General features: G+C 33.8%; 3 protein-coding genes across 3 annotated transcripts; 1 reads left to right on the top strand and 2 right to left on the bottom strand.

Moving 5' to 3' along the window:
- LOC142626388 (uncharacterized) lies at nt 1-3,369 on the bottom strand. Its single transcript, XM_075800213.1, has 2 exons — nt 1,015-3,369; nt 1-938 (listed from the first exon to the last, which is right to left on the bottom strand). Exons 1-2 carry the CDS (start codon nt 1,189-1,191, stop codon nt 717-719), a joined length of 399 nt encoding a protein of 132 aa, XP_075656328.1. The 5' UTR covers nt 1,192-3,369; the 3' UTR covers nt 1-716.
- A 3,249-nt stretch (nt 3,370-6,618) lies between these two features.
- On the bottom strand, nt 6,619-9,398 carry LOC142624583 (putative mediator of RNA polymerase II transcription subunit 26c). The gene is made up of 9 exons (XM_075798195.1): nt 8,552-9,398; nt 8,404-8,472; nt 8,225-8,307; nt 8,040-8,113; nt 7,870-7,919; nt 7,545-7,578; nt 7,333-7,451; nt 6,997-7,090; nt 6,619-6,896 (listed from the first exon to the last, which is right to left on the bottom strand). The coding sequence occupies exons 1-9, from the start codon at nt 8,939-8,941 to the stop codon at nt 6,778-6,780; spliced, it is 1,032 nt and encodes a 343-aa protein (XP_075654310.1). The 5' UTR covers nt 8,942-9,398; the 3' UTR covers nt 6,619-6,777.
- A 10,269-nt stretch (nt 9,399-19,667) lies between these two features.
- Nucleotides 19,668-24,115, top strand: LOC142623601 (monooxygenase 2-like). Its single transcript, XM_075797040.1, has 5 exons — nt 19,668-19,903; nt 21,053-21,115; nt 21,285-21,462; nt 22,765-22,999; nt 23,562-24,115. The coding sequence occupies exons 1-5, from the start codon at nt 19,686-19,688 to the stop codon at nt 24,113-24,115; spliced, it is 1,248 nt and encodes a 415-aa protein (XP_075653155.1). The 5' UTR covers nt 19,668-19,685.
- The last annotated feature ends 377 nt before the right edge of the window (nt 24,116-24,492 follow it).

The raw sequence follows: 24,492 nt of genomic DNA on the forward strand, positions 1-24,492 counted from the left end.
AAATAAGTACAACTTTAAAGATAAAAACTACATTTACATAAAAACAAAAGATTTATACACTTTAACCTAAGCCCTATTTGATCTTCAGTGGAGGACTGTCTTTTCCTAGGGCCTTGGTGGGCTTGGCAGTTTTAGCTGCTATGGAGGCTGGACCTTTGCCCTTGGGGTCCTCCTTGGCAGGTATAGGAAGAGTAGCTAGAACAATCTCAAGGTTTTGAGAGGCTTTTTTACCCTTAGATGGGTCCTTGGGTACGGCTAGAGGCTTGGTAGCTTCAAGGATTGCTCCTTTGGTTGTATCTTTTTCCTTCTCAGCCACCTTAGCTTGTTCTACTTCCTTTGGAGGGCTGTTGGAAGAGGGGAGAACCTTGGCAGGGCTGTCCTTATCATCATCTGCCCTTTTAGAAACAATGTCGGCCTAAGGATCCGAGGAGCTTGAAGCAAGGATCTCTGGAGGATATTATACATTCTTTGCTCTTCTAAGGACATATGAGACCTTAACCTCGGTCTGGTTGAGGGCCTCATTCCACACTTGGAGGCAATATGTTCTACACACCCCCCGAGACCTCAGCCCTGAGTGCTTCCTCAGTCTCTGCGACCTCCATTTCATAGTCATCCTGTTGGGCCTGGTCCCTAGCCTTCTTAGTCTCTTCCAACTTCTTCTTCAGGACCCGAATCTGCTCCCTAGCTGCAGATAGCTGGTCCTCGATCTGGCATAGCTATTTGCGTTGACTCTCTGCTTGCCTTTCAACTCCTTCTAGGGCAGACTCGGCGCTCTTTTTGTCTCGATCTGCCACTGTTAGCTTGTTGTTTAACTCTTGAGTCCTTTTTTTTGCTACATTGAAGGCGTCCATAGCAGTGATGCGCCTGCCCTTCTCCTCTTTCATCTGCCTGTGGGAGCTATTCACCAGCTCCTCGGCCCTGTGCGCAGCTTGGACAACCTTTCAAGGACAAAATACAATAGTTAGAAAAAACAATTACAACTTTAAGTAAAAGATAGTCATGTGAAAGACTTACCAGGGCAAGGTCCCTCTTAAGAGTGAGAAACACCTCTTGTTTCTTCATGGACTTAAGGTCAGCCATATCTCCGAGCAAGAGAAGGGCCTGCTCCACAGCATTGGCCACATACTCAGCCTTCCTATGCTGGAAGTCCCTTATGGAGGTACTTGTTGGAAGGGGAGCTTCGTCCAGCATCAGAAAAGGGTTCCGAGTTGGTACCTTGACTTGGCGATCAGGCCCCTTGATCCTTCACTTGAGGATCGGGTATGGGTAATTTTGGCCACCTTGCCTCCCCTCTAGAGCTTAGCCTCCTTGGAAGGAAGGCCCCTTCCTTCCTCCGCCACCTCATTTCCCTTTTAGTCCCCCTTCCTCTTCTTATCAGCAGGATCGGGTTGGGCAGTCTGAGTAGAGGGAAGGGTGGGGGGCTTGCTCTGAATAGCCTTTTCTGGCACATTACCCCCAGCGTGGGACTCAAGCAGATATAGTAAACTTGATATGCTTTTACGTTGTATCACCATGGCGTCAGGGAGGGTGAAATCTTCTTGAGTATGGCTTACTTAAGCTAGAGGGAGATGGCTAAGGTCAGCAATAGGGGGTTTCGAAGGTAGAGGTTGGTTAAAATCTCGAAATCATCCTCGGATCTTGAGATTTCAACTAATTTTTCTTCTTCTTCCTTAATAGTTGCTTGGGAATGAGCTTCTTCTTCCTCAGCTACACACAAAAAAGGCAGCTCTACTTGCTATACACCCTCTGAAACGGGACCGGTGACGAGGATACCAAGGACTACAATATTAATTTGGTGCAAGCACGGGTCTCTCACGTTGATCACGCACTTGGGCGCCTGGAAACTAGACGAGAGTGGGTTGTAGCCGAGGATGAGGCAGGCCGCTCTTAATTGCACATCAGTGTGGACAAAGATTTCAGCTTGGAGTATATTCGTCAAATCAGGCTCGTTGACAAGGTTCAGGTTTGGAATAGCAGCACGTTTATTTGCAAATTCACCAAAAACCAAAAGTGTTGTTAGGAAATAGTGTGCATAAAGTAAAGAGACCACTTGCAAATAAAAATAAAGGAAATAAACATGGAAACATTAGTAATGAAGGGGTTATTGTTAAAACAATGAACCTAAACCTAAGTACCCCACTTGGTGTACCCTCTCGTGTTGGGCAATGAAGTCCATCATGCCATTCCCCTCAGATGATTAAGTAATCCTAGTCCATACCATTGTTGGACTCAGGGAGACACGATATCAGCCTAACCTCGGGGACTCTAGTTTTCAGATAATACCCTTGCCCTGTTAGTTTGTGCAGGTTGTAAATCCAGTTGATATCATGGTGGGATAGGTTTACATTCATTCTCTCGTTAAGGGCATCTACACTACTTGAAATCCTAAACATGTTGGGGGTGCATTAGGTGGGGGAAAGCTTATGAGCTATTAGATAATCTCTAGTTACTCTACCCATAGGGATTCTCATCCCTCCCTCTAAAAAAGAAATCATAGGGATTGCAACTTCTCCCTCCTACCTTTGGGCATGCCATTCCCCCTATTTACAGTACCTAATCAAAACCCCTAGTGGGATTCGATATTGAGTTTTGAAGCTCTCTATACCCTCTGGGGTGTCTATTAGGTAAGCAAATCTACCCATGTTTAAGAAAAGTTGGAAGTAGAAGGAAGGCGAGAAGAAATTAAGGGAGCCGAGGAGGAAAGGGCTCTAGATAAAGAAAATAGAAGATAAAATAAGTGAGAATACTGAAAAGACTTACAGAAGGGGAGAAGGTTTCCTCGGACTGGTTCTTGATATTTAAGAGTGCAAAAAGTGAAGCGAATGAGGTCTTCAAGCAATATATGTATCAAAGGGAAAGGCAGGCAGGAGAATTCCTGCCCAAGTTCCAAAAAAATCCTTAGCCGTTGGATCTTCATCGTACAGTAGAACGTGGGAGATATGGAGCCGTAAAAATTTAATAAAGGCGAGTCCCGAATGCCGAAGCGTCAAGAGCGTGCTTTGGGCAGTTGAAAAGACACCTGCACAAACAGAGGTAGCGTATGAGAAGAGTAGAATAATTATTGTAATATCGAAATCCTCCTTTTTTCCGAGGAGCAAAAGAGGAGAATTTCGGAGGGTTATTGTAGGGATGACAGGCCCAGAAATGTATATTGGGCTGTGGACCCTGTTTGAAGACGGGTAAATGTTATCGTGGAAATGCACATTAGTGAATGAAGAAAGGGGTTTGGTCATAAGGTTCTAGGAAGGAGGTTCGAGGACAAATGCCACCTCACTTAATGGAGCAAAGGTCAGAAGGGTGGACCTACCATCAAGAGCAACGTTCTGGGCAGTTCTACTGGTAAGGATAAGCATCAGGAAGGGATAAGATAATGGGAAAGCAAGAAATATCTAAGGGAAAGCTGCTGCCACTGCATTGAATTCTTTGTAGCTAACTCTCTGGCTGCATTAATGTGGAAGTAATACCTAAACAGTGATATTCAGCCTTACAGCTACCTTTAAAAACTTCAGGAATGTGCTGATGGGATAAGGGTAAAAGCTAAACATCTAATCAACACGTGGATGGCTAAGATGGAGTGAAGAAGGGTAATATAAGGAAGGAAAATCCCATTGTAGAAGAGAGGGGAGAATTTGTAAAGAAAACACTATAGCATTGAGAACTGAAATTGTATCCAAGTCTAAGAATAAAATAATCAAGAACTACTTTCTTCGGACTTAGCTAAGGAAGACTTTCTTTGCATAAAACTTGTTTTCATGGCTTTCCTACCATTTTCAATTCCTTGTAAGTATTGTATAGTTCATTGAAGCCTAGTTTTTAGCCCACTCTCTACAAATTCATTGTATTGGGGCTCTTGGGCCTTAATCCATTTACCTTTTGGGCCTAGGATCCAAAACCCGCCCCTACATATTTCAATTTGTATTGCTAAAATGAGCCTGTTGCCCAAATGAGGTAAAACTCCCACTCATTAAAACCCTCATTTTCAACTGATGTAACTTAGCATGTCTAGTTAGAAAAATCAAGCAATATCCACGGAGTAGTTTTTTTTAGCAAAACTTGCATTGAAGTAATTTAAAATGAGTTTATTTTCATTAACTTTTTTTTAAAAAATAAAATATATTATAAAATTCAAAATAAATCAACAATTTTGTAGTTCAATAAAATTACTTGATCTTCCCTAATTCCCATGAAAAAATATATCAAATCCCCCGTCCTCAAAACTTTTGTAAGGCTAAGATATAAAAATAAATAAATAAATATATAAACTTTGATAAATTGATAATAATAAACTAACAGTATAATCTCAATAATACAAATTTGATCAATTTTTTTTTTTTTGGAAGCAAAATTGATCGAAATTCAAATGACCTAACTCATAAACATCCACTAGACACTTAGGAGCTCGTTTGGTAATATTGTTCTAGTAACATGGTTTGTATTTTTTGAAAATACGTGTGAGTAAAAACGTGTGTGAAAATATGTGTAATTTAGCTTAAAAACTGAAAACATATGTTTAAGATGGACCATTAATCACATGAGCTCATGAAGGCTAAGCAAATGTAATGTATTGTTGTCACTTTGGGAGAGCTGTCTTTTAAATATCATGCGTCAGCCTCAAATATTCTCTGTTCGCTGTGCTGTGCTGTGCTGTGCTGTGCATTTCCATTTCAAGCTTTCAAGGATCTTAACAAATCCAAGACCCCTCCTGTGATATCACCCTTTTAAATAAACACATTTTATTTATTTATTTATATATCATAACCACTAACCAGCCTCTTTTGACTTTTTAAACTTCAATCTCAATTTCTTGGAACCTTCAATCCCAATATTATAAACTTTATTAGATAAATAAATAAATCAAATACTAACTTATAATAATTGAAGCCAGAGCAGCTCCAACCAAACCCCATTACACAAACAAAGCCCCACCACCACCACCCAAAACCTTGACCCTTCACTTGCTTTAAAGGTCAATTGACTTATAGGTTGGCACCATTTGTATCATCAATCATCTCATCTGAGCTGCAATAGACTAAATTCATTGGGTACCAAAATATTTATAAGAAAAAAAAAAAAAAACAATAGACAGATCTTCCATCTTATCCATTCCGGATTATGTGGTAGTTGTCCAAACTTTGCGTAAAGATGCTCTTTTTAACCATCTTTGTAGCCTAATAATATTGAAGTTCTAGCCACACTATTATGAGGCTTCTAAGGGATTTTTTTTTTTCTTTTCCTTTAAAAAATATAAACAAACCTTCATTTTCTGATTTTCACTCTGTACCGCCCCTCCTCCCAATCCAAATTAAAAGGAAAAGAATTTTTTTTTTTAAGGGGGTATTAAAATACGTATAAATCCTTAAGGAGATATATATTACTGACCCGGATATTTTTGGTTGAAGGAATGATAAAGTAAAGGATGGAAAATATTGAAAGGATAGAAAAATGAAAGGAATATAATTTTTTTTTCTTCCACATGTTTGATAAAAATGATAAAAAGAGTGAAAGTATGAAAGAAACTATCGTTTGGTTGAAAGAAAAAACGAAAAGAATAGAGTTATAATTTGTACAAAATATTATTACGTCCTTATTATATAATTTCATTTAATATAAAAAATAAAACGTTATAACCCAAAAATACAAAACCAAAAACCAAAACTGACCCTTGGGAGAAAAAAAGAAGAGTTAAAGAAGGTAAAATGGATTTCAATGTCTCCTACGAAACCCATATAAGCTTGGCAAGTAGAGCTCGCATCATTCATATGGTCAATGCAAATGGCAACAAGGCGAAGCAAAGTGACCCGACTTGATGACAGTGCAAGCGGAGAATTGAGGACCATAATTTCTCTCCCCTTTTGCACTCAATTCAAACGGACAAAAAATGTTAACTTCCTCACTTGACAATTTTCCATCCTCTCTCAGTTCTCTTCAACCAAATGAGAAAAATGGTCCCCATCTCATCTATCCTTCATTTACCTTTTCACCTTTTCTATCATCTCTTTCACACCAACCAAAAACTGTCTAAATATATGCCACTTGTTCTTCGATTAGATTTATCCACGTGACTATAATTATACGCATGGATGGGCATTGACTAATTAATCAATATGTCACACGATTATGTTGCATTGATCAATAAGCCGGATTGTTGAGCTATATTGATCAATAACTTACAGGTCAAATTTAACTAAGGAACTTATGATACAACACCATTAAAGACTAATCATTAAGGCTTTTTTTTTTTTTTCTTTTTTCTTTTTTAAATCGATATAACAAGATTTGAAAATCTAAACTCTGACATTTTGTACCCAACAAAACAAACGTGCTTGTTACCAAGCTACGCTACATCCCTTTTCCAATGCTCCAATAACCACACTAATTAGTAATCCACCTAAACTCACCCAATATACTTCAATGTCAACATATAATTGGATTTCAACACTAACACAAGAGACCACCCCTTGTACTTGGTGAAAGCGTGAAAATGTGAATTTGGTGCGCCAATAACATATTGGCACTTAAGATTGTTGTGGATTTGGGTGTGAGTGTATGTGCCTGGCTAGAGTTTCCCGCTACTGAAAACCTCAAACTTTTTAACACTTTGAAATCACTATTCCCAAATAAGTCAATTTAATTTTTGTTATTAAGTAAATTAACAAAAAAAAAGTGTTACTGTTTTTGTTTTCTTAACTCCAAAAAACAATGTAAGAGGCACAACCCGTTTTGGCCTTTCCAGCCTCCCTCATGTACCCTTTAGTATGTATGATTTGCCGTATTCAGTCACCAGTGCTTCCCATGTGAACTACCACCACTACCACCTTTGTTCTTTCCAAAGAAGGCATTCTTGGGTTTTGGGATCTCATGGATGTCCATCACCTGAATCGTTCTTTGCCTTTTGGCTTCACCAAAGTAAAACACAAACACAAACAACTTCAGCATAAGCCCAAATTGATGAATCCAGTAAAATTACAGTAGAAGCAGAAATGAAAATAAGTGAACCATTTTCAGCTTCTTTGTAATTCTCTTGAAGCCTTTTTCTTGCCGAAGCCAGTTTTTCAGAGTCAACATCCTTTTGTTGTTGTTCTCTTTGTCTCTGCAAAATCCCAATGAAGTGATTCAAATTCAGTTAAATAACATTCACAATCCAATTGGTTGGCAAGAAATTAAAAATATCTCAAACTTCATACTATTAGGGAGCATCATGGGAAAACCTACACCTCCCATTCAATTGAGCTAAACTAAACTATTTGATGCAATTGAGTTTAGTTTCTCATATTTGATGCAAATGATAATCAACCAAATTGGAGCTAGAGACTCTTAATTTGGTATTCATACATTTTGATGTGCCGAGGCAGATACAGGTGCTGCTCTAGGAGGAGGAGCTTCTTTCCGAGGAATAACTTTCGGCTTTGGCTCGGATTCTGAATTATTCTTATCTGACCCAGAACTCCCATCTGTGCAAGCAAGTTGGATCATTCAAACTCAAAACAAAAACACACACACACAAAGCTCAAAAGTTGAACTTGGAATCTGATTCTACTACTCACTGTGTGGATTTGGAGAGTAAGCAAAATCAGGAACCTACAAAAGAACAGAATATTAGAAACCTCTAAAACAAAACCCATTTTCCAACAGTTTTTTTTTCTTCTCCCAGACAAAGCAAATTAGTTGGTTCAAAAATTACAAAAATAAAGAAGAAAACTTAAATACAGTTCCTTAGATGCTATACGTTACATTCCCCAATTAATTGTCCTTCAAAATATAACAATGTTTGAACTGCAATGACAAATGCAGTAAGCGTTTGAATTTAACAGGGGAACCGTACAACACCTAAACAAACTGTTCCAACAAAAAATAAAAGATTTCTTCAACCTGGTGATAACCATTTTGAGTTACTTTCTGCTGAGGTGAGTCTCCATCAGCTGCCAACAACAACAATTACCAATTTTAACTTACTTTCTAGAATGCAATTTGCACTCATTTACTTACCCAAAAGAGAAACTGAAATTAAATTCATTCCAAATAAGTACAAACAGGGTTACCCATTAAAGCAGAGGATGTGCGTTCCCCAGGTTGATTCAACTTCACCCATTCATCCACAATATCCTTCCACTTCCTAACAACACACAAACAAAAATAAACCAATTCAGCGAAAACCCCTTTATTCTTCACATCTCATTATCCAATGACTTAAAAAAAAAAAAAAAAATTGGTTATTCTTCAAGACCTGACTAGCAGCTTCACCAATCTTCTCACATCATTCGATGAATTCTTTCTCAATCGATTCACATGCCTCCCTATATCAGTCTCCTAAAATGGAAAAATTAAAATAATTACAAATCTAACACTACAAAAATTGGAAAAAAAGAAAAAAGAAAAGAAAGAATGTTACATAATGAAATTTACCTTAAGCTCTTGGAATGTAATATCCATATCAGCTAGAGTTTGAAGCAATTCAACCAACGATTCCTCAGTCTGTTGCACACAATTAAAACATTAAAAACCAAAAACAAAAACAAAAACATACTAAATTTATATAAATAAAAAACCAAACCTGTTCAGGATCTTCGAGATGTTCTTTAATTTCGAGAATCCTCTTTTGCTGATCTTCGAACAAACCACAATACGGATCCAAATCCTCGCTGCCGTCGTCATCTCTCACCGCCGCCGTCGCCGTCTTCGCTTCATCACCAATACTATTACTATTCTGTTGTCTCCGATTGATATTAACGGCGTTACCGTTATCACCGTCATCTTCATCGCAATTCTGACAGCGAGACTGAAACGACGCCGTCGCAGCGTAGAGCCTCTCAACGATCCCATCTCTCCGTTGCTTCAACTCGCTACCATAATCCATAGACGCCACCGAAATCGCCGTCTCTATAAACGTCCATACATCCACACCTGAACTCTCTAGAACCGTTCTGAAATCATCTATATCCATTGTTTTTTTTTTTTGAACTTACAAATTGGATCTGAAACTAAACGATATCGTATTGAGGATTGAAAACATAGATCTGGGTTTGTGTAAGGAAGAGCTGAACTGGGTTCTGAAGCTTCAACGAGATTGATTGATTGATTTTTTTTTTTTTTTTGAGGTGTGAAAGGATTTTTTTTGTGTGTTGGGGACAAATTGGGGTATATTCCACAAATGAAAGTTGTTTAAGATTTTGTGTTTTGTTTTGGTGTGAATGTGTTTTCTTTTTTTTTTTTTTTTTGGTTGACCTATGAAGCGGTCATTGTTTTGATTTGGTTTGGCTATTGGTTTCAGTTTTTCTAAATTCTCTATGGGTGTCACAGAAGCTGGGTTTGAGAGATGGACGGACAGAATGAGAATGAGAATGAGAGAGAGAGAGTGAAAGTGAATGATAGGGTGGGGGTTTACTTTAGCTTTTTAGATGGGTGAAAGAATAGTTATGGTAGAAATAATGAAATGTGTTGGGAATGTGGGCTTGTGGGGGTTTCGAGTTCCACGGTCCAAGCTTCGTTTGACACCCGTTTTTTTTTCGTATTTTATTATTTTGTATTATGCATATTTATATTTTTTGGAACAAATAAGTCTACAACACGATGTAAACACGTGTTTTTACTTTTTCCATATGTTCGAATCGTATCGGTTCTATTACACTGGAGTGCTTGAGCCAAGTTTAAGTATAAGCATGCTTTAGTTCTTAATAAATTAAATAAAAAAAAAATTCCAAAAAGAGTGACGAGAAAAGGAATTACACCAATTAAATTTCGGATTTCCTTCCATTTTTAGTCTGATATGCATCACATGTCATTTATTTGATTTTTAAAACAAGATTTAGAACTTTTCTTGAAAAAATAGAAAAAAATTGGAGAATTTAATAGGAGGAAATCTCACCCCAAGGTAAAATAAGTTACATGCATACTACTACACATTTTTAGTGCGATAGTCACTTTACAAATATAAGTATTTGTGGAGTGTGAGGGTAAGAGTCAGAATTCAAATCTCTAAACACACATACACACATATATATAAAGTGACACACATGTTTCTTATCTTGTCTTTTTTTTTTTACAAAGATAAAATTTCTACTTTAGCATAATCTAAGTGTATATGTGTATAAAGTTCTATCTTAGAGACTTGAACTCTGCCTCTTGGCCCCCGCACCCCATACGCATTTATACTTGTAGAGTGACTAGTACATTAAGAGTGCGTGGTGGTGTTGCTTCTCTTGTCCTGACATTTAAAGAAAAAATTATCTATACCAAAATCAATTAATGGCCAATAATAAACAACAATTATTCTGGAACAGAAGCAATATGGTCAAATTTATATATATTTATTTTGTAATATATTTAATGTTTGTTGGCATTCTCTATGTTGGTTGATGCATTATTATAAAAGTGGTATTCGCGGCAGAAGAGCTAAAGGTGATGTCATATCACAATGCCCATGTCAATTCTTGTCAAAATTATTGTGTGCTTAACAATAACATTAGTTATCCATTCCAATATTAATCCAAGTAGGATTTCTTTTGGCTTTGTGATTATCCAAAGAGTAGTGACAATCTCTAACACACGCATTAGGCTGTACTCTGTATGATGAAATATTAAAAACTCATTTTAATTTCGTTCTATTTTTAAACTATAAGATAGGAGTAAGTAAGTATGTGATTTGGGTTTTTTTATTATTATTTCCTAATGAGTTGATTAGCTTCAGTTTCACCATTTCTAGCTAAAACATTGTATTCAGAATCTAGTGAGTGAAACTCACGTAACACGTGTTGCTAACTTTTAGGGAATTCATCAAATTTCACTCCTCAACCTTTTTTTTTGGCTGAATACTCCTCAACTTTGACACACTGTCAATTTAATCATTTCTTCATTGGATTTTCAATCTGAACAATTATAACTCCTTACCTAGAGGTTCAATCACGTGATACGTACATGACACTGGCAGTAATGGCGTTTTCTATATGCAAATCACGTGATTAAAAGCATCTCCAACAAGCTTTAGAAACTCAAAATTTGGAGAGTAAATCTACAAAAGTTATTCCAATAGTCTCTCTAAATCACTTTTCATCAACAAAAAATTGTTTGCCAATGAACAGTGATTCTCTTGGGACCTACTATTCATTAGCAAAATAATTTATGGGAATAAAAAATTCAACCAATTATAGCTGCGCCAAGTAACTTTACCAAATTACATAAATATATTGGATAAAAACAGTTTTTAGACAGAGATAACAACTTATTTGTTCTTATTAGTTTCTTTAAATAAAATAACAATAAGTGTTTTAGCAAAGCATATCTAAGCTTCAGTTGATAGAGACAACAATTTATTTATTATTATCAATTTCTTTAAATAAAGTAACAATAAGTGTTTTTAACAAAATATACAACATACATCTAAATTTTAGTTAATAGACACAACAACTTATTTGTTCTTATCAATTTCTTTTGATAAAGTAATCATAAGTGTTTTAACAAAACATGTAACATGCATCTAAGTTTCAAAATTTTAATTTATATCCCAACTAAAAATCTATTATCAAAATTTTCTACTATAAAGAAGCAAAACAATGGACACCTATTTAAGTTATTGGTTTCTCTTAGGTCAGTTTTTTTTTTTTTTTTTTTTCTAAATTCTCAACTTTGAACTATTTTGTGTGTTCTAGGTTTTGGTTATTCTATGTATTTAGTTTGTAAATGTTTTGATTTTTTCAATTGATTATCACTATGAAAAATCTAGTTTAGAACATATCTTTCATGTGCTATAATGCAATTTGATTTCAAGTTACTTTTACTTATTGATGTTAAGACTTTATCATTATTTATCTATTTTTATATTTTAACATTATGTTTGTGCTTTATGTTAATCTCTTAGTATGCAAAATTCCTCCTATATCCTTTTAGATCATATATGTAAGGACACAATTTGCACTTAAGCCTAAAAACAGGAAATGAATAGGCTCAAAAAACCCAATACAATGAATTTGTAGAGAGTGGGTTAGAAATTTGGATTTTAGTGAGTTTAGATAACAAAGACAGTGCTAGATCACAATATGACACAGATGGGATAGTTTATGTAACAAAAATTGTCCTCGAACTCAAGCTGAGGAGACTGAATCTTATATTTCTCTTTCTCAAAGACAAATTACAGATATTATTCTTATGTCTACAGTGTTTCCTTTCTTTCTTTCTCGATCCCCTTATCTTGGGGCTTTCCTCTTCCTTTTATACTTCACTTTCTCCTCTTTCTACCCTCTGCATATGGATCAGATTACCGGGCAAGATACTTGGCCCATCAGCTCCTTCTTGAAACTTTTGAAGATAGCTATAAGGCTGAGCCTTGCCACTCAGGTATCACTTCCTCATTAATGCGCCCAGAGAGTTAGTTGTAGAACATTCAATGCGGTGGCAGCAGCTTTTTCTTTAGATACCTCCGCTTAGCTGATCTGAGGATATATTCCTCATCGGACCAACTTCTCGGGTGATCACAATCAGACTTCGCTTCTCTATAAACTAACATTGACCCTTAGTAAGATGTTTATCCATCCTTGGATTACTTAATGTTTTGGGATTGGGCCTCCGGCCCAATATGCATATAAATATGTACTCCTGGACCCAACTCCCCCACAATATAATTTAAGTTAAGGTTCCTGTGAAATTTTCATAACTATGTTTTTTATCGAAAGCCTAATTAAATTTTTGTTTTGAGAGATAATTACAATAAACTGCTAACCCCGCAGCTCGAACTCTTTCCTCCTCGACTGCCAAGCACTTTGTGCATGTGAATGTGTCAATTCAGCTACAAGGTCTTTGGCCTAACTAAATTCAATTTAGAATTCCTGATATATCATTTTAGATCATAGATAATATTTGGGTAAATTAGATTCATCGGTCCAAATTCCTATGTAAGTCTATATTTAATTAACTTTTTTTTTTAAGTTTGGAATTTTGGATTTTTTTTCCCTTAATGAATTGGGATTTTGGCTTAATTTTGTTTTCAAAAGTTTTAATTATTAAATTTATTATTTTTTCATGCGTAATATTAATATATGTGTTCGTAAAGGCTAAAACACAGTATAATTAAAGACATTACTCAAGTTGTATAAGTTAGGGTGTTAACAATTTAAATAAAATCAATACCAAAAATGGAATTTGTTTTAGGTGTACAAATACAAATGATTTTTAATCTTAAGTTTGGAATTAATTATTTTAGCAAAAAAAAATTTTTTTTGGAGAAATAATTACAACATACTGCTAACCCCGCAGCTCGAACCCTTTCCTTCCTAAACTCCCAAACACTTTGTACGTGGGGATGTGCCAATTCAACTACAAGGCCTTTAGCTATTTTAGCAAAACCTTATTTATGCAAGTATTAGAAAAGATTATTTAATTACTTGAGTTCAAATCACCCTCTTCATCAATAAATAAGGAATTACAAAAAAAAAAAATTAGAGATTTTTTTATTGATCATTTTAATTAGAGATATTATCTATAATGTAAAATATACAAATTAAGCATTTTATATAATAATAATAATTCATGTAGTTGAAAACGGGCTCTAAAATTATGTAATAATAACTCATTTGGTTATTATATCTCTCTCTCTCTCTCTCTCTCTATATATATATATATATTATTTTTTTTTTTCTCTCTTTTAGGTAGGACTGCAGGAGTATTTGTAAAGTTTCTCTAATTCCCACCAGTCATTCACATTCACTGAATAAAAATATTAGAATTAATTTGTAGGGAAGATAAAAATAAAAATTCTTATTCTTAATAAGGGTTTATGATGATAAAAAAATCGCCATAAATTATAAATCTTATAAGTTGGAAGCTAATTAGGTGTACCGTTCTGCTAAATTTTTTTTTATAAAAAAATTGTAACGTTTGGAACGTTACTTCCTACCTAAGTCATGTGTTATGCATGACTACTTTATGAGGAATGTCATTGTTATTTACATACAGAAATGGTGGTATACTAGTGGGTGTCTCTTAACTCTTCTCCTTTCTCTTTCAATCATTCTTCTTGCCTAGTTAAGGTTCTTAGGCCGTGGAGTGCGCAACACTGTGCTGGCTCTTGTACGTAGTAATAAACATACACACGAGTACAAAAATGTATGGAGCATGGAGGCAATATTATTACTAATGTATAACACCCATCAACCCGATCACAGAGGTATGTACTCCATCTATTTCTTGCATTATCATAACTGGAAGAAGGGGAAAAAAAAGTAATGATCAATTAATTATGAGTTTATGACAACAATAAGAAGACCATGCCCTGATGTAGACAATAGGGTTGATTACTTGATGAACAATATGTCTGCATTATGTGTGTGTGTAGATATATATATATATATATATATATATATATATATATATATATATATATATATATTTTGTTCCTGAATAATATGTACTTTATTGAGGAACAAAAAACAAAGGGACCCGATCGAAAGGTAGATTGAAGATTGGACAACAAACCAATACGTTTGTGTTTGATTGAGAGAAAAGAAAAGAAAGTTGGAAAGGTAAGGGATGGAAGGCTGTTTAGTCTTTCATGTAATTGATCATTCAATTTCTAATTCCAGCCAAGCCAAGCCCTACTTTTCGTATTTAACTTCTTTCTTTTATATATATACTCACACAAAAGGCCTAATTAGCTTATCATGAAATTAATTTGTACAAAATGTACTTTTCAATTTATTACTAGTTCATTATCACTGGTAGTTTCTGTACCCTTTTGACTCCAGAAATGTGGTTAGTTGAACCGCAATTTGGATAGTCATCATAAAAATGAATGCAATCTTCAAATTACAAAAAATTCTTCTCTACAATTACTAGTACAATTGATTCTTGAAAAAATACCTTACTAGATTCTCAAAAAAGGAAAAATACCTTACTAGGGGTAAAAAAAAGTACTACATGAGAACTCAAAAAGAAAGTACAGAGCACAAATACTAAAAAAATGTTGCTTAAGGCTGGAGTTAGCGATCAACCAGATGGTGTAACAACAATAAAAATCAACTGCAAGTATGTCACCACAATCCAAAAGCAATAAAGACATTATTAAAAGTACTTAAAAATTTGGTGATGAAGTTGAAAACTTTTGAATAACTTTTAAAAAGACAAAAACCATTTTAGGGTCACTCCAAAAAAAAAAATAGTATAAAAGAAATAGTTACAATAATCTAAACTTACAAAATATTTGTAATCCAAATTCCAAAAGCAATAAAAGCAATAATGGTAAGCAAAGAGTTGGATGAAATGAAAAAGTTTTGAATAACTTTTTTAAAGACAAAAACAACTTTGGGGGTGATCAACCCCAAAAGAAATTTTAATATAAAAAAATAGTTATGATAATCTAAACTTACAAAATATTTGTAATGCAAAAGCAATAAAAGACTAAAAGTAATGGTAAGCAAAGAGTTGGTGATGATCGAAATATACTTTTGAATAACTTTTCAAAAGCAAAACCATTTTGGGGATAATCAACCCCATAAGAAATATTATTATAGAATGAATAATTACAGCAATCTAAAATTACAAAACATTTATAGATAAATTAATTAATTAACTCCCCTTGAAACCTCAGCAACACAAGCCATTTGCCTCCCACCATAGTGTTCTTAGAACTCAGAAATTCTTCTATGAAACCCCCTTCACAAACAAACTCATCCGCAACTTCAATTCTGACACTCACGTACATTAAAGAACTCTTTGGAGGAACACATAAAAGAACTTAGTTGTAAAAGTTATGTAAATATGTGGCTTGAATGAGAAACTTTGTAAGGAACTCAAAGTCAAAAGGAGAGTACTTGAGGGAGAAGGTTTTCTAAAGTTTTGGCTCAAGAAAATTAGGCTCTCACATGGATTGTAGTATGACAACCCCTTTCCTCTAAAATTCGTGCAACAATTATTTCAGCAAAAGTAGGTTAAAATGTGGGTTTAACAATATCAGTTTACTATTATTGCAATTTTGCTCAAGAGCTGGTTGAGCAAACTTTTTGTTTGAGTTTCTATTCGGTCGAGTAAATGTCAAGTGAGAGTCGCATGAACCTTTTGTTTTGAGTTTACTCGAGCAAGTCTTTTGATTCTTGATTTCTTCAAGTTGCCTCTTGACTCGATCAACTCAATTAAATTATTTGAATACAACTCTCATAAACACTTATTTTAACATAGAAATTAACCAACATAACTTAAAAACCTAACAATTACAAACCGAAAAATTAATAAACCCCCTGTATATTTTTATGAGAGGAAGCCGGGGTAGGAGCCCAACTCCAAATAAGTGTTGGGGGATGCATGATCTCGACACTTGAGGTGGGTTTGTGGTGTTGCTGAACTGTTGAACGGATATATAAAAATAAATAAATAAATAAAAGTCAAATGAAAACTACTTCCGTTGATTGTTAAGATGAAACAAATAAAGGTTGTAGCTAATTCCACTGTGTATCGTACTTTTAGTCAATAAAAGAAAATGTATGTTAAGAGGATAGCTGTCCATTTGCTTTGAAATGGAAAAAGATTAATTCATCAATTTCATGATAGTATTTTGTTTTTCATAAATTTAAATGTGTGTGTACATATATATATAAGCCACATCAATTAAGATTTTTTTTTAATTTATTTTTTTTTTCAAATAGAATTCTGTTTTAACTTAATTCAAGTGTATATGTATGTAAAATTTCCTTATAGAAACTTGAACCTCTTTTACCTCTAACACTCTACAAGAATTTATATTTGTAAAGTAATCACTGCTAGCTCCACCATGCCAAGAGTGTACGGTGATAGATTCCATTTATTATACCATCTTCATCACTTTGAAGAGGACAGTCCTATTTTAAAAGTAGATGAGGATAATTATTTTCTTGACTAGAAAGATCACAAATTTAAGAGTCAATGAGGATTAGATAATCTTAATGAGAACTAAGTATATACATGACTTTCAACATTAAATCTGCCTAGACAATCTTAATCAAAGGAATTTCTAGGACATCATATTTCCAATGGTCGACGTTGAACAAAGAACAAAGTGTTAAAGTTAAAACAAGCGATGAGGAATCAAAAGAGATCATGAAGCATGAGAGCTGCCTTTGTATTATACTCATGAAGATAGATAGTATACCATTTCGGAATATTGACTTGCAATTTGCGTTGTAGCTTATCTGATATAAAAATGCTAGAATATTTTCTCTTGCAATTTGCCCATGAAGGGACTTTGTTGAATTAATTCTTCCGTTCAGCCTAGCTTATCGACATATTCAAACTCCAAATTGGCGCTATAGGACTTGCAAGATCTTGACTCTTGAGGTGCATTTGCGATATGTTGCTTGAAAAGATATAAAACCTAAAAAGTAGTCCATGCTATGATTTGTTAGTTAGAGGAGACCAAGTTACCATCTAATTAATTGATTACTTAGAAAATACTTAAAAACCTTGTAGTAGAAAATTGATTACATTTATGCTTGCAAATCTACCATTAGATTACATTTTCTTCTTATATCCTTTATACTTGCAAAATTTCTATAAATTAAAGATCAATGAATTGTTTAAACTACAAGTTTTTGTAGTTTAAAATTATGGATAAAATATAAGCTTATAAATCATATAGTAAATAATATCCGATTGACAGAAAATTTGACGTGTCTTAACTCTTAAGAGTGTAAAGAACATGCAATTCAACAGTTATTATTATTATTATTATTATTATTATTATTATTATTATTATACAAAAATAGAAATTCTATTATAGTATAATCTAAGTGTATATATGTGTGAAACCCCCTTCTGAAAACTTGAGCTCTGCCCTTGCCCTCTACTCCCCACAAACATATTATTAAGTGACCACTGCACCAAACCAAGGGTGTGCGTTGGTGCAATTCAACAGTTAGATTCTTAATATATATAGTAACATTTATTTTATTAAAGAAGGTTGTAATTTAATACTACAGCTAATTTTGTAACTAAATTTGTCCAAATAACAATTATTAAGATGAAAATGAGACTTAAAGGGTGACCTGTCTTTGACTAGGAAAAACTATCTATTGCCTCCACCAAAAATGTCGTACTAGGATTTGGTTTTGGGGGAAGATCAATATTCTTTCCAAGCCCCATCCAAGCAATCGTTTTAATTTAATTAATTTGTTGGAGCATTCTTTTCTGGTATTCTCCTCAACATAGAAGCGGATTCAGCCCTTTGGGGAAAAACTCTTGCCATTTCCTCTGCCATGCTTGCATGAGACGCTGTAATATATGAGCACTGTTTGTTACACGCGTGTTTTATAACTAAAGATGTGAGCCAGTTCAACCCAAAATTTCAAGTTTGAAATCATAAGTTGAACCCACGTTATTTTTTTTTTCTTTTTTTCTCTCTGGCTATAAAACACCTATGTCAAATATAGTAATTAAGCATTTGCATCCAATGCCAAAATAAATAAATATTGTTATTTGGTAACCTTTGACCGATGCCTATGTTTAAATATAATACCGACTGGGTGCTTTTATTGGTGTTTATATTCTTTGGTGTTTAAAAGAATATTGTTCTCAGTGTTTTTTATTATATATATATATATAATCAATATTATGGCTCAACTGAATAAGAAAGATTTATTCGGATGGAAATATCAAATACCTTTTGAAGATTAAGCATCTTTCTCTGCGTATATGCAAAGGAGAGGGGATATATACTCTTAATTGGTTGCAAGCATGATGCTCACATCAAGAATTTGCATTAGCACAAAGCCAAAGCATGAAAGCAAACAGAAACGCGTAACGATATTATATTATACCATGATTAACTCAATTAAAATTTATATATTTATCTGCCATGTCACAAAAAAACATTATTTTTCCACTAATTTTAGCAATTTTGTTTTATAAAATTACACTTTGCCCTAGAAAATATCATTTATTCTTTTAAGAGTAATGCTACAAGCCTACAACCAAAAACTTATTTATAACATTTTTACAAACTGTTGAGGTCTAAATTAATTCTTATTGATTTGCGTCTAGTTATCACTTACATTACTTTTTTGCTTACTAATAGTCACTCACTATATCAGCAATTTATAAAAAATTTGTAATTCTAGCATTTTTCTCATTTTAAAGGCCATTAAAAAAATTTATATACTTAAAAAGGGCAAGAGTGAGACTACGGGTATTTTAAATTATATATAGAGCGCAAGTTTCTATTTGTAAATTAAAAGGTATACAGCTATAACTATAGTGTCACATTTTTTTGGAGAAATTATTCCGTACTCCTTCTTCAAACACTGTCCTACACCGTATACCTTTAATTTTTTTTTAGTCTAAACTTTCAAATAATCACTTCCAAAACTTACATAGAGTCATTTCCAATTTCTCTTTGCCCCTTGGTGGTTCCCAAACCTTCTAACATGCCATTTAAACTTGTTTGCCCTTTTAATTCAAAATTAGGTTTTCAATTTTAAACTCAGCAGAATTATATTACTAGTGGCTTTGCATTTTACTTAAAGGATATAGAGTCAACTACTTTTCATTTGGTGGGCAAGAAAGTTATTCCATAGTAATTCACATTTCAGTTAAAAGTCTTGATCTAGAGTTAAAATTTTCTTGGTAAAGATAAAAGATTTTAATAAAATGTTTTATTTATGATCTTCAATGGTTGTAAAATTAATGTGTGAATTGTGACCCTCAATGTATTGTGTTTGAGGTAGTGTGCGATAAAGATGGAGGAAGAGGATGTGGTGATAGTAGGGGCAGGGATAGCAGGTTTAGCAACTGCAGTAGCCTTAAAGAGAGTCGGAATTCGAGCTTTGGTGATAGAAAAATCAGAAGGGTTACGTGCCACCGGTGCAACATTAAGTCTTTACCCTAATGCTTGGTTTGCTATGGATGCCCTTGGTGTCTCTCACAAGCTTATCAATCTTTATACTCCTTGCAAAAGGTAATGTTGGAATTCTTTCAATCTTTTTCTTCTTACAATAACCTATTTTTGTCATTCTCAGAAGAGTTTGTGTGAGTTTATGCTCCCTATAACTCTGGTTTTTGTTATTAATTGTAAATATTTATTAACGCTAAAACTTAGGTATAGTTCTTTGAGTGTTGTGTTTTAGGTTCCCTAACTAAATTCAACCATATAGTTCTTTTCTAATAACAATTAAATTTAACAATGAAGATTGTAGCTCATTGGTCAATGAAACTACTTTAATGAATTTGTAATAAGGGAATTTAGGGATACCATCTAATTAAGAAACTGTATCTATGTTTTACCTTAATTATTTGTTATTCTTAGAAGATCTTTGAGATCAAATGTTAAAACACATTTAGCTGACGTGTGTATGTAGAACAAATTTTGGAACTTTGAACAGTTAGCATTTTCTGCAGCTAGCTAGGTGCATGCATTTCATAAAGTGGAAATCTTGGACAGAAACAATCATACACCGCATTGATAATATGTTGTAACACAGATAAGGTTGTCATAGTAAGTTTGGGTACTTCATCACCAAGATGTAGTCGACTTCTTTGATTAGAGTATCATATAGAGTAGAATGATAATAGGGTTACTACAAACTTTATTATAAGAGTCTATAAAACTATGTATCAACTTTTAAACCTAAAAGAACAAAGTAATTAAGAAAATTATTTACGATGCTGCTGATTATTTTGCTAGAACAAAATTTAAGGTCAATCTTAGGTTGAGCAGAGTACGTATGGTGAACTAATGTAATCCCGGAAATCAGAACAATTATTACAATGCTGCAGGTACCCTATGTCTTACCTCTAGAGATTATGAATCAATAGGATGGGTTTGAACTATATTCAAAATAGCAGTTCATGTAGGTCTTAGTTTAAATCTTCATTAAAATTCGGATCAAATTCTTCTATTTTACTACCTGAAATTTAAAAAGTTCAGTTCCATTTATCAAGTCAGTCACTCTATAGTCTTCTGTATTCTAAACGCCCCCTTGTGCTAGCACACATGCACACACACACACATGCCTGTATACATATATATATATATACACACACACTACTTAACCTTTTTTTATTTTTTCCAAATTAAAATTGTGTAACACTGTTCATATTATAATAGGGCATACATAACAAATGTCGATACTGGAGCAACTCGAGAAGTCTCTTTCACCCGAGCTGATAGGTGCAGGACCATTTTGTGATTTTTTTACAAGATATCGTGTGTGAAAATTTTCTTTTTTGTCCTTCACTCCAATTCAGTTCAACATCATTACCAGGCATGAGCCAATTGGATCACTGACTTTTTGCTTTTATGTCTTTTATTCAAATGTTTTTTCTACTCTGATATATAGAAGTGGAGCAGTACTTAGAGTGGTGCACCGTAAAGCCTTATTGGAAGCTTTGGCAGAGGAATTGCCAAAGGATACCATCCGTTTCTCTTCCAAGCTCACCTCCATCAGAACCAAAGCACAAAAAGGGTCATCGATTGCTCTCATTCAAATGGAAGATGGAACCACTATCAGAGCAAAAGTAACTACCACTAACTTGTCAGTTCAACTTTCAAATACATTATGCAAATATTACAGTAGGAAGAAACAAAAAAGAAAAAAGAAAAAGTCTAACATGGTACCTTGCACCTTGAAAAAGTTTTTTTAATTTTTATATTCTATATTCGGGAAGGAGATGGGGGATTTGATCCTTGGACATTTCTATTAGAGACATCAAGACATACCAATTGAATTATAAGAGTCTCTTGACTCTTATGTGTATGTTAATTAACAAGATGCATTTTTAATTGCTACCATATATCTATGAATAACAAAGGTGGACTTTATCAAAAAGTTAAGAGATAAAAGTTTCAGAATTTTTCACAACTATTAATGCAGTGTGTTGAGATTGATGCATAATAAAAATAGTGTTATTAGTAGTTTTATATGAAAGTGATATTGTTTTAATCACACCTTGTCATTGGATTGTGAAAAATGTAGTGAAATATGTTATGCTCCTATTTCCATAGTTATTAAACAAAATTTTGCATCGAGTATGAATATCATTGAGTCATTGGTTTAACCAATAGATTATTATTGAAAATATTATATTAAAACATTAATTCAAATATAAATTAATGATGAATTATATTAATTTATTTCTTCATCGTGTTACATTTTAAAAATATTCAAATATAATGTCCCAAGAAAATTTGGTAAGCCAAAAACATGTATATTTGATTGATTGTGTGGATATATAAATTTACGGGTTTATCTATATGTAACATAGTAATATTTCTAATTCTATATACATATAAGTGCCTATTGGCTGTTCGTTATTTCCTTTTTGTCTCAATTGATTTTTTTAAAATTAACAAAATTTTTAATTTTTTTTATAAAAATAAGAAACTAATTTTTGGCTTTTATATATATATATATATATATATATATATATATATATATATATATATAAACAAATAAGCTACCGAAAACTAAAAGGTACCAAACAAAAACATAATATACAAAAAATTTAACTTGAAAAATTCTCAAAAAGTTGAAAGTTGTATTATATTAATACGTGTTAGTATGAACTTATTTAGTTGATATTACATATTATGTTATAAAGGGTTAATTATTACTTGGATCACATCAAACAATGCACACTCTTTTACACCATAGTGTGCACATGGTTGGGTTTGACGAAATCATTCCTCTTTATAAATACGAGTAATTCTTGGTTTCTAGTGTTTTAGTAAAACTATTTATCTATCTCATATTAGCGTTCTCTAAGTTGTTATACTTTCTCATTACCGTTCTTTTTTTCCAATTTGGAAATCAATCAAAGGCTTTGATAGGGTGTGACGGGGTACACTCAGTGGTGGCAGCACGTTGTTTAGGACTCACCGTGCCTATCAATTCAGGCAGATGGGCAGTGCGTGGGTTGGCTAGGTTTCCTCAAGGTCATGGGTTAAACCATGACTTCCAACAATTTGTAACTGCTGGTGCCAAAAGGGCTGGCTTTGTTCCTCTCAATGATAAAGAGCTTTATTGGTTTCTCACTGGCAAAGCTACTTTAATAGGTATGCCTTTCTTAATGCTAAATATGATTTCTATATAAAAAAGATAAGTTGGGAGAACTAGTTGATAAACCAATTACACATGTTGCCCTAATCTAAAATGAATTTTAAACTAATAAATCTTGCACTTCTTGGATAAATTAATAATTGAATGAAATTTTTTTTTTGGAAGCCAATGAAAATTTTTTTTTTAAGACAATGAACTTTATAATCATTTATGAATTTTGATTTTAGAGAGATTTAACTTGTACATCAATTTTAATTTACTAGCGCGAATGTAATATCCAGGTGTTATATTTTAGGTGTGAACACCGATAGCTTGTATTGTGATGTCTATACAATTGCTTGATAGTAAGCTGAAGCATTCCCTAGCATAATTTCAAGCTTAACACCACACTCAAGTTCGTAACTAAAATCTTTTACGTAATGAGTAAGCGTAATTTCTGTATTTCTCATCTAAAAATGTACAGATGAGGCATTTATATAAGCTTAAAGACCTAGACAATGAGTTTGGGGCCTTGGGCCCATAATACATTCTTACATGTTCTAACATTTTGCATTGTAGGTAAAGATATGGCAAGGGACCCAAAAGTGATCCAAAAAGAAGTGATTGATAAGTTTGCCCAAGACTTGCCTCAATTGTACACAGTGATAGTGCAGCACTCTGACCTATCCACTATAACATGGGCTCCACTATTGCATAGGTTTCCATGGGATATAATATTTGGAAATGTAAGCAAGGGCAATATTACAGTGGCAGGTGATGCTATGCACCCTATGACTCCTGATATAGGCCAAAATGAATGTGCAGCATTGGAAGATGCTGTTGTTTTGGGCCAGCAATTTGGGGAATTGATTGCTCAAAGATCAAGGCTTGTGCCATTAGAGGTGGCCCAAGCTTTAACAAAATATGCTCAGAAAAGGAGGTGGCGTGCGGCTGGGTTAATTGCTACCTCATATTTGTCAGGGTGGGTGCAATTAGGTGGGTCTGGATGGTTCATGAAATTTTTAAGGGATGTGATGTTCTATAGGCTTCTTCACAATAAGGTATTGGATGTTATACATTATGATTGTGGGAAGCTGCCTTGTGTCTCCTCATGCAGGGAACTGAAAAACTAAGTTTTTCTTGGTGAGATAATTAAGCCTGACATGCGTTTTGTACTCTATTTAGCCTTGCTAGATTGAGTCACTCTATTAGACTATTACAGTACTAAGCTGCCTTATTGTCACAACAAATTAAGGTGGATGCCAATATTTGTCTATTGGGTTAAGTGTAGCTATCCATATCCTAAAAAAATAGGGATATTTGAAGTGTGAATTCTATAGCTCAAAAGTTTATAATTAACACCCTAATTCGAGAATGAAAGCTCAAATAGTGTAAAATTCTATAGCTTGTTCAGACCCTCAATTCTTAATTATGACTTGATTAATTTTATGCTTAACACAATGCGGAATATACGTGATTAGCAAATTAATCTATCAAAGCATTCAACAAT

This window comes from Castanea sativa, chromosome 2 (assembly GCF_040712315.1).
Source record: "Castanea sativa cultivar Marrone di Chiusa Pesio chromosome 2, ASM4071231v1".
Lineage (NCBI taxonomy): Eukaryota > Viridiplantae > Streptophyta > Magnoliopsida > Fagales > Fagaceae > Castanea > Castanea sativa.